Genomic DNA, 14,100 nt, shown 5'->3' on the forward strand with positions numbered 1-14,100 from the left:
CGCTCGTGCGCCATTTACAGATTCCTCCTCGACCAGATGATGCAGAGGCTGAGATCTCTGCAAAACTTTCTGAATGCATGGAGTGACGATGCTCGTAGCATGAGTCGACAACAGTCTAGCTCGAGCAAGCAAATCACTTTGGAGCGAGTACGGCAAACACATCTTTCACAGAGCGGATGAACAGAGTTATGCGGTGGCATACTGACTACGATGTGTACAGTGATGGAGATTATGATGTATTGTATTCATTCTCTATTTTCTGCATAGGTTCATTGCGGCTTTTTTCTCTGACTTTTGTTCTGATGCTTTTTCTTATTCTGATATGCCTACGCATTGGCATCCCTCAGCTCCTCGAGGAGACTTCAATGTCGATGGATACTTGTCATGGCAATCCATACTCAATTGAAGCCAACGAAGTCTTGCTGCTGAGAAAGCTCATGGCTGTTCTCACCAGTACCTGTCAGAAAGACATCTTCCCCCTCAGAGTCAATGTCCTCTATATCCTCCTCATCTTTGACGTCCTCATCGCTAGACAAGTCGGACTCAGCATCCGCGCCCATCTTCGCTTGCCGCTCAGCAGCTTTGCGTAAGATACTGGCGCGGTCGGGGTGAGGCAACAGGCACAAGCCCTTGTCGTGATTCGCACAGTGACCTTTGTTGGCAAAGTTGGGACATTCAAGGACATGCCTCTTGTCACAGTCGGGACCCTTGGCACAATAGCCGAGAGTGGCGAATGGAGCGCAGACAGGTGCAGATGGAGGGACAGAAAAATGAGGATAGCGACATGCAGCGTTCGTGCAGTTGCCGCGTAAGAAGAACTGGCAAGCGGAGACGCGATGGCAGGTCATCTCGTGGGACATGTCGCAGTTCGCGCCACGAGAGCAGGCGCCACCTTTGAGGAAGTCTTTGCAGATGGCGACTTTGTTTGGATCATGCGCGAAGTGGCATTGCGAGCCAAAGGGACAGGTACCTGTGAGGGAGGTCAGTCTCTGCCTGTACGGCTTACCGACGGGGCCGTATGCGATGTCGATCTAAGGATTTCTTCGCTCGGTCATGGCCAGGCCGGATGGGTGTGCATGCGCAAGTACCATGTTTCGTGAAATTCTCGCACCGGGCTTTGGTCGCGGTCGGCCTAATCATAGGTGGTAAGCAGTGCTCAAAGCAAAGAGTCTGCGGCGTTTGATACCTAGCTGATGGTCGTAAGGTACTGGCGCGAACGAGATTACCGTTCTTGGTGCGGAAGAAGTCGACGCCAACGATCTTCGTCCTCTTTGGAGTCTCGAGAGCGGCGGTGGCGATATCTATTAACAGATCAGCAGATTAACAAGCAGGGAGTAATGCGCCTGAAAGCAGTTACCAGAGACTCGAACAAGCTTGCCACCATCTTGAGTGAGCTGGAATAGAATTCCGTCGATGACCATCTCTCGCATGGCAGTATTGCCGCTCGGGAGGACGTGGCGCAGTATTCTAGACTGCTCCGAGGCTCGCCTCTTCCGCCGCTTGGCATCGCGTTGCTGTCCTTGAAGCTCCAGGCGTGCCTGCTGCTCGCGATTGAATGTGCCCTTGGTCATTAGCTGATGAGTTGTCCCACGTGTGGACACAAGACCCGAAGCGGCAGATGTGAAGGGCTGGTCGGTATCTGGCGGCGGAGTCCTGTTAGCGTCATTAACGACGAGCGTACGGTTCTTGTGCAGGCCACCACGACCACCACGGGCGTAGGGGGCCCATCTCGGAGATCCGCGGTATGATGAGTACTGCTGTTGGTGGCCGGTCTCGTACTTTGGTGCTTGAAAGTAGCTCTGCTGCTGTTGTTGCTGCTGCTTAGCCTGGTTGATTTTGCTGGAGATGAGGGCAATTTGAGCCTGCAACTGCTCGTTGGTGGTCATGCTGCTTTTGTGAGTATCAAATCTTAGCTCACACTATCATCGAGGTGCCTGTGCAAACGCGAGATGCTGAATTCATCCAAGGTAAACGCGAGGAAGTGACGCCTCCGGAATAGGTTTTTCCGCTCCGTTATGCCTTAGGCCATTTTTAACTATCCAAACAGATCGACAGGCACAGCCGGGCTGCTGACGACTCTGTGTCTAGGCATATGTCAATTCGACATGCTGGACCAAATCTCATGCTCGATTATGTTGTCGTCTATTCGAGTACCCGACGTATGATTTCGGAGTCATCAGTTAAGCTAGCTACGTAGACTGACGACGAGACTCTCCGCCGCAACGATCATTCGCAATGCCGGGATTCCGCCAGACATACGCCTTCCACAATGACCTCGATGCCAACGGCAACCAACTATCACCAGCCGAGCGCGAGAGGCTACTGAAGCCATATCTGCCATTAACACCTCAACGCAAAACCTCACCACAACCACAATTCTCTAAATCAAGACCAAAACGCTTCCACCATCAACGACGAATACGACCAGCACTGCAAAGCCTTCTACACAACCTACTATTCACCCTCATTCATGCAATATTCAGTATCTATATACGGGCGCGGCGGACCTATCATGCTATCGTTGATCGTTTATATGCTATCACATACTACCACCACCGTGCTCCGGAGTTCATCCAGAAGGATGTCAAGAATCTTGGTAAAGTGCCTGGACATTTGAGTGTGATACTCGATTTGCAGCCCGACGGGGTGAAGAGGGATAGGTTGGAGACTCTAGTCAATGAGGTGTGTGAGGTTGCGGCTTGGAGTGCTTGTGCTGGAATCCCTATGTTGAGTATATATGAAAGATCTGGTATGCTTTGACTTCAGTCAAGCGGAGCATGATCACTCGCTAACACAGCAAAGGCATCCTCCAAACCTCTCTTCAACATCTGCACCGGCAGATCAACAAGACATTGACAGACTACTACGGCAACTCCCCACTGAAGCCTACAATAAGTCTTAGAGCACCACATCACCCATCCTACAGCCCGCCACACTCCCCGGAACCAGCAACAAACGGCGCTACAACACACCCACACCTGACCATTCTACTCATCTCTTCCACCGACGGCCGCCAAACGCTCGTTGATCTAACCCGAACTTTGGCAACGATGGCACAAGATTACAAGCTCAAACCAGCCGACATCAGCCAAGAATTGATAGATGCCGAGATCACAGAGTCCGTGATGGGAGAGCCAGACTTGTTGATCGTGTTTGGGGAGAGGGTGATGCTAGACGGGTACCCACCGTGGCAAGTTCGGCTGACGGAGATCTATGGAGCGCAGGACTCGACGGTGGGTGTGGGATATAGTGTGTTTTTGAGAGCGTTGTATCGGTATGCGAGGGCAGAGATGAGGATTGGGAGGTAGATTAACCAGGTATACCTAGTCTGATCCTACAAATTATGCAGCACGATCAGCATCTCCCTGCTGTGTATCTCGCGGCATATCGTACATCTTCACGATCACATGCCAGACACACTCCAAACACAATATATGCACAATGATCCTCATTCACGAGCTGTGGCGTTAGCGTCAGGCGGTGCATTTGAGCATGCTCCATCGACCAATCGTGGCAGCTCACCTCAGCTGTTCTCCCACAGCAAGCGACTTTTGACCACGCGGCAGGCGAAGCATGGTGTAGATATTCTACACGCCTGCGTCATTGTTGTTTCAGGCTACACAGGTACAGTTCTGCGCAACTCTCGTATCGACAACAATGGCTACGTGATAAGACTTCGTTGCGAGGGCATTACACCGCTGTGACTGTTACCGTAGTTCCTCTCAACACCATGGCTCTCGAACCACGATACCGGCTCAAGTACCTCCTGCTGGCTCTGTCATTACTTTTCACCTTCACAGCGGCCAACCTCCATGACCGCGCCGAAAGCACGACAATCGTAGCCGTGACAGCGACAACAACGGTCACGCAAACAGCGTCGAACACGAATGGAGCTTCGGGAGCCTGCGATAACTTCTATGGCGCATGCGTAGTCTACGGCGGATATGGTTCGCCTTCGTATACCACGACCATCTACGCGACAGGCAATGCACCCAGTTCTACGGTCTATACACCCACATCCCGCACGAGCACGCCAACGACGATAGTGACGAGCTACAGCACGGCTACGCAGACTGTAGTGCAGACGACTACAGTGAGCAATAGCGACGAATGCAACAACTATGCTGGTGCTTGTGTGGTTTATGCGTCCACTGCTGGCGCGGCTGCTACTACCATCTACTCGGGCAACAACGGGAATAATGGGAATGGAAATGGAAATGGGAATGGAAATGGTGTCATCGGTTCTACGAGCAATCAGGGAGGTAGTGGGGTGATTGGAACCGCGAGTGGACTGGGTAGTCCTTGTGCTTTTGTGTTGGCTGGTGTTGTTGGCGTTGCTGCGCTTCTGTTGGATTTGTGAGACGGTGTTTCCGAGACACTGAGAGATACCCCTTTGATCTTGCTACCCATGTCTTTATGTGCATATGCGTGACGATTATGATTCCTATTATTATGACTGTGGCAAGTTCTTCGCACGTGGCAAGATACGGTACCCGTGAAATGCCCCTCACTTGACTGCTTTCTCAACGAACAGCCAGGGACACTTTCAATATGTTAAGCGAATGCTTTGCGACTCAGGACTATGCCATGCTATTCGCTTCTGAGCCTGAGGTCTCCCTCCCAGAAAGCAAAAGTACAGTTCACCTCGTATCCGATAACGGCAAAAGAAAGTTGCGTCGGCCGGGAATCGCTGTTGACTATTATTAGTATGTGGCATCTTACATATGCGCTGAGATACAACACTTACAACCCGGGGCTGGCCGATTCAAAGCGCTCAAGAAGATTGCATATGGCAACGGCCAATTTTACCACTAAACCACCAACGCCACGATGTTATTGCTATGTTTAATCAAGAAGTTCTATCTATACTCATAGCTATTGCACTTTGGTTGATTACCGAAGTTCAGCCGACGCTGCTTCGAGCTACCCCGCTATTCAGCACTGAGTCTTGTTCGTTTACTTCACCAGAGTCGCATCCAATCGGCCAACGCCATGTATTATCACTCGCAAGAGCACGGCAGAGCAACAACCTCGAATGCTATCACTACTCGCCCGTGTATGTACAGATCCACCTCGCTTCCCCACGTTCCATCCGTACGCCCCGCGATCTTCTAACACCTGAATACGCGGGGACAACGATGAGTCGAAACTCCATGGAGCTATCTTACTACAAGGCGACCACTCGGGTGGTTTCCACGCGAGAACGTGAGGCGGAGCACACATATGCGGGATCCTTATGCCGAACCATCTGACAGCAGACCTAATGCTTCCCCACCTGCGACTATCTTCCCTGAGCCACTGGCGCAAGATCGTGCCCACGCGTTTGGTTGATCTGCCGTATAAGAGCTGGGCACTCGGCCATCTGCGACGACAATCAGTCTGACCGGAATGTGTAGTCGCGTGTCAAAGGAGCGGCTTAACGGCTTGTGTGATGTCAGTCTCAAGGCACGTCAGCCGTGCCTCGCATTGCAGGACCAGAGCTTCACATGATATTTAGGATAGTACTCCAGCCTTCGATCATGCGTCTTGCTTCCCTCAAACTTCTTTGGGATCACGACCTGTACGAACACAACACATCTGGACTTAGCTAGGCGCCGGCGGCATCAATTGGCATTTAGTCAACATATACCTTACTGACATCAATACTTCTTGTGCATACTACATCTTCCACTTCGGTAGACAGCAGCGGATTTAGCTGCCGCGGTCGAAGCTTACACTCTATACGTGTAGATGGACAAGATGGCCTTCCGAGATGGCAATCACACTATACCGGAACACAGTCCGGACGTCGAACAGGCCACCGAAGTCGACAGCGAGCGTTCTCCTCAGCTTGACCTGGTCAAATGCCGCTGCCGTTGCGGATGTGCTTGCAACTCCAGCCGCCCCAACGACGAGCTCACCGAGGAAGGTGGTGGGGCCGAGTTTGAAGACGAGATGTCCGTCGATGGAGAAGAAGGTGCTGACAAGGAGACTGAGTTCGGTGACATGGGCTCCATGACTCCACTGGTCGTCCGACTCATCTTGGCTAGACACCAACGCTGCACCTGCTCAGACACCCCTAGGCCATATGCTTGCTGCCGCACCATGAGCTCAGACGATCACCCCACTCCCGGCGGCTCAATGCTCGTACGTCTTAGCCCCAGCCAGCGCACCATGAGCACTGTGTCGCTCCTATCGCAGTCTTCGAACGACGAGATGAGCCTTCACTCCAGCGGCATTATATACCAGGCCGGCACCCAATTCGAGCAAGGCGAGGCTCAATCAGTTCCTGAATACCATTTCGTACGAACACCGCTCCGAGTTGTTCCGGAGCCTGAGTTCCCATTCATGTTCGAGATCACCGTACACTATCCTGACGAGCTCGAGATCGAGACTGGTGCTACTCACGACTTTCCAATGTACGACTTATGGTGATACGGAAGATTTATGCATGGTCTTTTGAATTGTGACGCGCTCGTTTCTGCACAACATCTTTTCGAATTTATCGCTACACTGGGTACGGGAAGTATGGACAGGGCACGGCTGGCAACGGCATTCACGGCATTTACGGCAGAAGCATGAGTTCATGGAGTTGAAGGGATATTGTCGCTTGTTATTCTTATTGGTTTCGTCATCTAGCATCTACCATAGTGTTGTACGATCTGAAGAGCACCTTTTCTTGAACAAGATGTCTGAGCTCTCTGGCTTCGGTTGTGGACGTAAGGCCATGTGTATGCTCAGCGGATTATCTACCGATGATAGTTGTCAAGCGGCGCATCCTCCTTGATCCCCTCCCACAGCTCATCGATCCGCTTGGCCGCCTTATCACTCAACGGTCCCTTGCTAATGGTGTCCAGGGTCTGCTTGAGCTGCTCAACACTGCTCGCACCAATAATGATGGCATCGCCATGCTTGGAGCTCAACGGACTGTTGTATTTGACCCAGCGATACGCAAGATCAGCCTTTGACACGCCCTCCTCCTTAGCGATATCCGCCCACTTCTCAAGTGCCTCGAGGAGCTTAGGACGACCATACATGCTCGCGTACATGTCGCCCAGGGGCCCGTTGACGTCGAAACGTCCCTTGCCGTCTGCGATGTCTTGTTTCGTCTTGGTGAGGAAACCTCCGGCGATGGGCGAGTAGGCATAGAAGGATATACCGAGCTCGCGTAGAGTTGGGAAGAGCACCTCTTCCTGCTTGCGAGCCACGGCGGAGTAGTTTCCTTGATATACGCTTGGCTTGACGTAGCCATGTTTCTCGCAGTGTTCATAGACATTTCTCACGTCTTTCGCTTGGTAGTTGGACAAGCCGAATCGTTTAAAGAAGCCCTTCTTGTGCACTTCGTTGATGCCGGCGAGGGTCTCAGCGATGTCGGTATCTCCGTCGGGAGCGTGGATGTAGTACTTTTCCACGCTGTCAGTCGTGCCTCACAATCCCATGCTGCGCACGAGACTCACGATGTCGACTGTGGTGCCTAGAAGCTTCTGGCTGTTCTCGGCTTCCTCGATGACCTTGGCTTTTGTTGCATGGCCTGGGCCACCAAATCCACCTTTCATCTTGGTCTGGTCGAGCATGTCAGTACCGAAATGAGGATATCTACGAAGCATGAACCTGATCTTACATCGAGTGTGAACTGCTTGCCGGCTCCCACCTGTCCAAGAATGGTCTCACTCTGTCCATAGAGGGCGGCGGTGTCGATGGTCTTACAGTCGCCCTCTAGCAACACTGGGAAGGCTTGCTCTTCGAGCAGCTTTGGGTCGCCAAAGCCACGAGGCGGGTTGATGGCACCGGCGCCAAAGACGTTCTTGATTCCTTTACCCGACATGATTATGGTTATGGTGGAGGCTAGTGAGTGCGGAAGGTGAACTGCAAGTAAGATAAGACAGACGGCAACGGCGGAGAGATGGAAAGAAATAGGAAGTAGAGCAATGACAGCATGGTTTACCTTTACATTGGCAGCTGCCTCTTCTGAAAGTGTCCCACCTCTAGATCGTGACGGTAGTTCTGGAGCGGCACCGGACGCAGCTCTTCTTGTCGCCGGCCCTGGTAGGAGGTAGCAAGAGCTGCAGCATACGATAGGTGATGAGGACCTCTGGACCATCACGCAGCCGTGTCGTCGTCTGAGAGAAAGAGGAGGCTGATGATGTATCAGTTGTGTTAACCTCGGCGCTGACCAATCACTAAAGTCAACGAAAGGCACGACGACTAGCACAACAACATACCAACAACATCACCATATGTGCATGACAGTCCTCCGTCCATCGTAGGACACGATTGCTTTACCGGAAGCCTATTCATCGACGCAATCGCTCTCCAATTCATGCTCAAGAGCCCAACATCTCCCGACCATGGTTGTGATCAACGCGCCGACGTTTGCTCCAAAGGGTTGGAATCTGTATCCAGTTCATCACGAGCATGCTTTTACGACATTCTATATACGCCCCCTCGCATTGGCGTGCTCAACTTAGCCCTACTCTCGTCTACGCACATGCGCGGATTTGAAACGAGCTGACTAGAATCCTTCCTCACGGCAACATTTCACAAAAGTCTCCGAAATACCGTTTCGACCGGCGACAAGGTAGCTGAGCATTGATGGGAACAGGATAAGTACTACAGCATCTTACCCTCATCTTCCGCCATTCTCCTTGCCTTCATCACCAACTCCTCCACCGCCAGCCTGCAAGACTGTCTCATTTCATTCAGCGTGGTACGAATTGCAGCAAAGCTGTCTAGATCACTCCACATCTCGAAGAAGAGACTCCAGATCCTCAACGATCACGTTGCCGTTTGGAAGCGAACCACCATGTCAGACCTTTCAAAGGTGTGTCGACGTGCTTTTTGGCCTGCCAAGCCCATCACTAACTCATCCCGAGACTGTAGGCGGCGACTGGGATGACCTCGCCAGCAACTATGCCAAAATGGCAGAGACGACCAGTATACGTCCCATCCACAAGATGCTGGAGCGAGCCAATGTCCTCAAATCCTTCTCCACAGCTAGCGGCATCCTAGATAATGGCTGCGGTCCCGGTCTGGTCATGACATACCTACTCCGAGACTATGGCAGTCAGATATCAAAAGACTGCACCCTGACCTGCTCAGACTTCAGCGAGGGCATGGTCAAGCAAGTGCAAGTCTCGAAGGAGAAGTACACGGCAGCCGATCCGAACTCCCCTTGGGCCCGCCTCGACACAAAAGTACAGAACGCGATGGATCTGAAGGAAATTGCCGACGGAAGTCAAAGTCATATTACCGCCGGGTTCGTGTACTTCATGACCCCAGATCCACAGAAGTCCCTGAGCGAATCACTTCGCGTACTTTCGCCGTCTGGCGTCCTTGCACTCTCTGCGTGGAAAAGCAGCCAATGGCTCGATCTCATGAACTTGTTGACAGAGGTCCGACCAGACAAAATCTTGCCTACTCTACCCGAAGCCTGGACATCCACGGGAGGAATTGAAGGAGAGATGAGAAAGGCCGGCTTCAAGGACATTGAGACATACGAGGTTGTAGTCGATATGCGTAAGCCTGATGATGTGGCTATGGCCAGTGGAGATCACATCCTTCATTACACTGACACCGTTCATAGCATACCAAAGCTATGATTCCTTTGCAGACTTCATGATCACCAAGATGCCGCATATCATCGCATTGAGCAAGGACATGAGTAAGGAGGAGATGGCGAAGTACAAAGATCTTTTCATCGAGAAGATGAAGGGCATGTGCGCAACTGAGCCTGGTGTACTTCACGGCATGTCGCTGGTCGCACTTGGGAGAAAGTAGGTCTTTTTAGTAAGCGTACAGGGTATATACAATGGTAACTTAGCAAAATTAATCGTCTACAATATCATCATCTTGCAGGACAAGTCTTCCGACTTCGGTCTCTACAGGGATCGCAAGGCCACCTCCTTCGGTCTCGCGCTTTGCTCTAGTGGGTCTATCACGAGTGGGCTTCTTCCGCCGCGACGGCATGTCATCCTTTTCAGGCCAATCCGTGGACCAGGCTTCGTCAGGCCCAGCATCATCGTTCTCCTCATCGGCAGCCTCGTCGTCGACGGTCAATGATCTACCTTCTCCACTCATGTGTGAGACCCTGCTTACCTGCACTGACAGTGGCGAGTTGTGCGGTAGGATCTGCATCATGTATGGTAGTCGCTCTAATAGTATGTCCGCTCTAGTGATCGATGAGAGGAGTGATAAGGTATCACCGGATACATGAAGGTCTTCCCGAGCGGATCGGAAAGTGTTATTGCGCGACCACGATTCTACGCCCACCGGAGTGTCGATGGTCCACTTGTCAAACCAAGAGGCACTGGTCTGGAGGTGGCCACTTTGAGCTCGAGCAGTCAACAGATCCAGCAAGTCACTGATCTCTTCCTGTCGCTTCCACAGCTTGACAGACGTCGGGTAGAACATGCGATGCGCATCTTGCTTGTTGCCGCTCGCGGGAACAGCCCGATGGACTGGTGAAGGTAGACCGAACAGGAGTCCTCTGACAGCGACCTGAAAAGCCATCTCGTCTTGTCGAAGACTGTCCATGGCCGATCCAGAAAATGCACGATTTGATGATGAGAAGCGATCGATTGAGAGCAAGTCTGCGTCGGATATGTCATAAGCACACCCACTGAGACTGTCTAATGCTTCTTCTGCGCTCGAATTCGCGCATGACAGTGCATAGTTTTCGTGAAGTGCTGCAATGAAGGTGGATGTCTGCGTTCCTATTTCATCGACCAAGCCGTCAACGTCCGTCTCGGGGACTGTCGTCCTGCGATTTTGAGGAAGCCATGCAGGAGGGTGAGCGACCAATGCTGGCTGTAGAGGAACTGTGCGCTTGTTGTATACGATCTTGCCAACGGCATGAAAAACACCAAGTGTGCTCTCGCGGTTGCTCACTAGCTTCAAGGCTTCCTCCTCGGCCTTTGTCATTGGCTGGTCAACTTTCTTCTTTGGCTTCGTGAAGTGTACCTTGCCTGACCATGTATCGTCATCGTTGCCTCGCAAACACAGGAATTCAAGGGACGAGATGGCGCTACGGATGTCTCCACTCTCAGCAAGTCGCTTGATGACCTGTGGCCCGGGAGTCTTCCGCCTGCCGGATTTTCTGGCTTCCTTGATTACCACAGACTCCAGAGCCTTGGTCAAGATCGACGGCGCAACAGCGTTGAATTCGATTGTGTCGATGTATGGATGACTGTTCAGCTCTGGTCCAAGCAGTCGATGTGCAGTAAAGCTATCTGCAGCGGCCGTGTTGGTGGAGAGTAGTGTCTCAGAAATGACGAGGACAAGGGGTGCCACAAAGAAGTACTGCGATTGTGTAGCTGAGAGGTATTGAGAAATAGTAGATCTGAAAGTCTGCAGCGCAACCGAGGACAACGAGAATGTACTCGGAAACTCTTCAATAAGAAGGAGCTGCTTTCGCCGCATGTTCGTCGCACGGGACTCTGTCTGAACTTCAACATCTGCTCCCGCCAAGGACTCACCATCGGCCGCAAGTTGCAAACTAGAAGTTCTTCCAGCGTGACCCACGAACTCTTGGAACTGAGCGGCTGCAGAAGTCGATGAGTCATGTGAGGCGTCTACATTGGCCGGGTTCTGCCACTCGGCAACTGTAAAGTCCATTTCTTTGGCTAGCATGCGAATAGTGACTGTCTTGCCAGTGCCTGCCGCGCCTTTCATGACGAGCACCTTGCGGCGCTTGCCGTGAAATGTGTTCCCAAGCCACTGGCGCACATCGTTCACTTTACGTTTGTGGACGGCGAGATCCTCGACATTGAATGGTCCGAATTGGTCAACCCAGGTGCGTTGGTCCTCGTTCACAACCGCAAAAGACGGCACTTTGCCACCACCACTTGTCTTTCGGAACTTCTGCGCGGCACTCGGTGCCAGAGCGCCACCTTGCTCGAAACTGGTGCTATGTTGCGCTTTGCGCTTCCGCAGCGCGAGTGCTGTGCTGGAGCCTTCCGCAAGTGTCACATCCTTGCCTTCCTCTGCAGAGTCATCATTAATGAGCTCTGGTTTCGGCGAGAGCTGTTTTTCAGGACTAGCTGATGGATGTAAGCGCTGTTGACGTTGAGTCGCGGCATTAAAGAAGGAGAAGATGGTCTTTTCTTGCGGCTGTGCAGTCTCCTTGGTTGATGACTTGCCCTTCGAACGTGTCGACTTAGATTTAGCTGGCGATTTCTGAGAACTTGTTGCGGGGGTCGAAGAGGCAGACGTCAGTTTGCGAGCGTTCTTGGTCTTCTCCTTTGGCCTTGGACTTTCAATATCAAGATCTGAATGACTGTCATCTGCTTTCCGTTGGCTCAAGTAGCTTTGGTCCCCCGAAGTGCCATCTTCGCCATCCGAGGACAGCAGTATCACCTTCCGCCTTGAAGCACGCGACTGCACCATCATGCAGTCGTGGCTTGTGGCTGACCCTCAAATCGAGCATTGGCATGGATTCGTGATGCACAGATCCAGATGAAGTTCATCGAACGGAGAAGGCATTCAATGCACAGACACCGATATGGACAGGCAACCAATGAACGCGTAGTACATTGAAGGCCAAAACGTCATAAGAGAGATTCGTCTCCCATTTGGTGGCTGCATCTCACGACTGTCTTACTTTAATCCTCATTGATATGGGTAGGCTAACTAACACGGGGATATCGTCGTGCTAGAAAGTCGATCTATCCGGATGTCGAAACGACCACGGACCTTGGACGCCTTTTTCACGCCGCCAGCAAAGCGTGCTCGTCACGAGAAAACAGCCAACAGCGAAGCTACCACCGATACGTCCGGCAGTGATCCGACAAAGGCGTCTCACCATGCGACATACCCTTATGCTATTTCCCATCTACCGCCTAACGTTAGCGAGATCCTCAACCTCGCACCCAGTACGGAACCACGTGTGATTAATGATCGGACCGATCTTGATTTGGTGTACTACCAGCCATTTGTGCCAAAGGAAATTACCAAAGATCTGTTCGAGTTTTTGAGGCGTGAATTGTTCTTCTACCGGGTCAAGTATACCATCAAACGTGGACCAGTCGAAACGAACATCACCACACCACGATTCACCACAGTCTTCGGTCTCGATGAGACTGCCAGATTTGGAGGCGACGAGTTACCTGTCGATAGTGCCAGTGGTAAAGCTCTTCCGAAAGATGCATACAACTGCAAGCCAAGGCCCATTCCACAGTGCTTGGATTTGCTACGAACCTTGACAGAGAATGCAACGGGCTGCACATTCAATTTCTGTCTCGTCAATTATTACTCCACGGGGCAGGACAGTATCAGCTATCATTCTGACGATGAGCGCTTCTTAGGCGTCGAGCCAGCCATCGCCTCTTTTACCTTGGGAGCGAAGAGAGATTTTCTTCTGAAACACAAGCCTACACCAGAAGGCCATGCATCCGAGACCCAGCCCTTGAAACTTCCTTTGGGAAGTGGTGATATGTTGCTCATGAAAGGCCTCACACAGAGCAAGTGGTTGCATAGTATACCCAAGCGCAAAGGTGGCGAGGCCGATAAAGGTCGCATCAACATCACCTTTCGTCGTGCTATGGTACGAGGAGGTACGGACAACTACTACCATTATAATGTAAATTCAGGCGAGCTATACAAATGGAACGAGTTGTCGCGGAAGATGCTGCCATGGATGCATACCATGGACGCATGATGATGTGGGCGACGATGCAGACTGAAGGCCTATAATCGCAACACTCTCTTTACATTTGCGCGGTCAAAATCCAAGTGTTGGCTAAAGTGCGTTTTCGTCGGGGGATGTGCAGGCACTGAAAGATATCGCTACTCATGCGGTCTGTGCTGGAGATGATAGTGAGGGTGCCGTTTCCCCGCCAATTGCGATATCTACGCCAAATTAGGAAGGTTCTCAGATGCGCAAATCTATGATCAACAGCTCGCGCGCACTATCGACGACTTGCATGCGACTACCATATAGTCCATTATGGACAAAGGCTCTTTCAGGCAGCTCAATCTGGAGATATCCATGTCCCACCGAGGCTCTAGAAGAAGCTTCAGGGCTGAGGCTCGTCTATGCTATGGGCCGCAACCTTGTCCATCGATACCTTATCTCTACGCCAATCATCGCACCAAGGATAATGTGAACGGATCCACACTTATACT

At 51.8% G+C, this 14,100-nt stretch overlaps 8 protein-coding genes across 8 annotated transcripts; 5 read left to right on the plus strand and 3 right to left on the minus strand.

The window, feature by feature from the left end:
• Positions 1 to 398: 398 nt before the first annotated feature.
• LTS14_008058 (uncharacterized protein) lies at positions 399 to 1,886 on the minus strand (the record flags this gene model as incomplete). Its single annotated transcript, XM_064840746.1, has 3 exons — positions 399 to 970; positions 1,089 to 1,301; positions 1,358 to 1,886. 3 exons carry the CDS (start codon positions 1,884 to 1,886, stop codon positions 399 to 401), a joined length of 1,314 nt encoding a protein of 437 aa, XP_064691777.1.
• A 349-nt stretch (positions 1,887 to 2,235) lies between these two features.
• LTS14_008059 (uncharacterized protein) lies at positions 2,236 to 3,308 on the plus strand (the record flags this gene model as incomplete). Its single annotated transcript, XM_064840747.1, has 2 exons — positions 2,236 to 2,682; positions 2,841 to 3,308. 2 exons carry the CDS (start codon positions 2,236 to 2,238, stop codon positions 3,306 to 3,308), a joined length of 915 nt encoding a protein of 304 aa, XP_064691778.1.
• A 422-nt stretch (positions 3,309 to 3,730) lies between these two features.
• Positions 3,731 to 4,360, plus strand: LTS14_008060 (uncharacterized protein; the record flags this gene model as incomplete). The annotated part of the gene is made up of 1 exon (XM_064840748.1): positions 3,731 to 4,360. The coding sequence occupies one exon, from the start codon at positions 3,731 to 3,733 to the stop codon at positions 4,358 to 4,360; it is 630 nt and encodes a 209-aa protein (XP_064691779.1).
• Positions 4,361 to 5,739: 1,379 nt separating this feature from the next.
• On the plus strand, positions 5,740 to 6,414 carry LTS14_008061 (uncharacterized protein; the record flags this gene model as incomplete). The annotated part of the gene is made up of 1 exon (XM_064840749.1): positions 5,740 to 6,414. The coding sequence occupies one exon, from the start codon at positions 5,740 to 5,742 to the stop codon at positions 6,412 to 6,414; it is 675 nt and encodes a 224-aa protein (XP_064691780.1).
• A 314-nt stretch (positions 6,415 to 6,728) lies between these two features.
• On the minus strand, positions 6,729 to 7,804 carry LTS14_008062 (uncharacterized protein; the record flags this gene model as incomplete). Its single annotated transcript, XM_064840750.1, has 3 exons — positions 6,729 to 7,382; positions 7,437 to 7,541; positions 7,601 to 7,804. The coding sequence occupies 3 exons, from the start codon at positions 7,802 to 7,804 to the stop codon at positions 6,729 to 6,731; spliced, it is 963 nt and encodes a 320-aa protein (XP_064691781.1).
• A 1,093-nt stretch (positions 7,805 to 8,897) lies between these two features.
• Positions 8,898 to 9,756, plus strand: LTS14_008063 (uncharacterized protein; the record flags this gene model as incomplete). The annotated part of the gene is made up of 2 exons (XM_064840751.1): positions 8,898 to 9,495; positions 9,563 to 9,756. 2 exons carry the CDS (start codon positions 8,898 to 8,900, stop codon positions 9,754 to 9,756), a joined length of 792 nt encoding a protein of 263 aa, XP_064691782.1.
• A 48-nt stretch (positions 9,757 to 9,804) lies between these two features.
• Positions 9,805 to 12,363, minus strand: rad17 (RFC checkpoint protein Rad17; the record flags this gene model as incomplete). Its single annotated transcript, XM_064840752.1, has 1 exon — positions 9,805 to 12,363. One exon carries the CDS (start codon positions 12,361 to 12,363, stop codon positions 9,805 to 9,807), a length of 2,559 nt encoding a protein of 852 aa, XP_064691783.1.
• Positions 12,364 to 12,649: 286 nt separating this feature from the next.
• On the plus strand, positions 12,650 to 13,633 carry LTS14_008065 (uncharacterized protein; the record flags this gene model as incomplete). Its single annotated transcript, XM_064840753.1, has 1 exon — positions 12,650 to 13,633. The coding sequence occupies one exon, from the start codon at positions 12,650 to 12,652 to the stop codon at positions 13,631 to 13,633; it is 984 nt and encodes a 327-aa protein (XP_064691784.1).
• Between the last annotated feature and the right edge of the window lie 467 nt (positions 13,634 to 14,100).

This window comes from Recurvomyces mirabilis, assembly GCF_035927965.1.
Source record: "Recurvomyces mirabilis strain CCFEE 5264 chromosome Unknown scaffold_23, whole genome shotgun sequence".
In the NCBI taxonomy this organism is placed as follows: Eukaryota; Fungi; Ascomycota; class Dothideomycetes; order Mycosphaerellales; family Teratosphaeriaceae; genus Recurvomyces; species Recurvomyces mirabilis.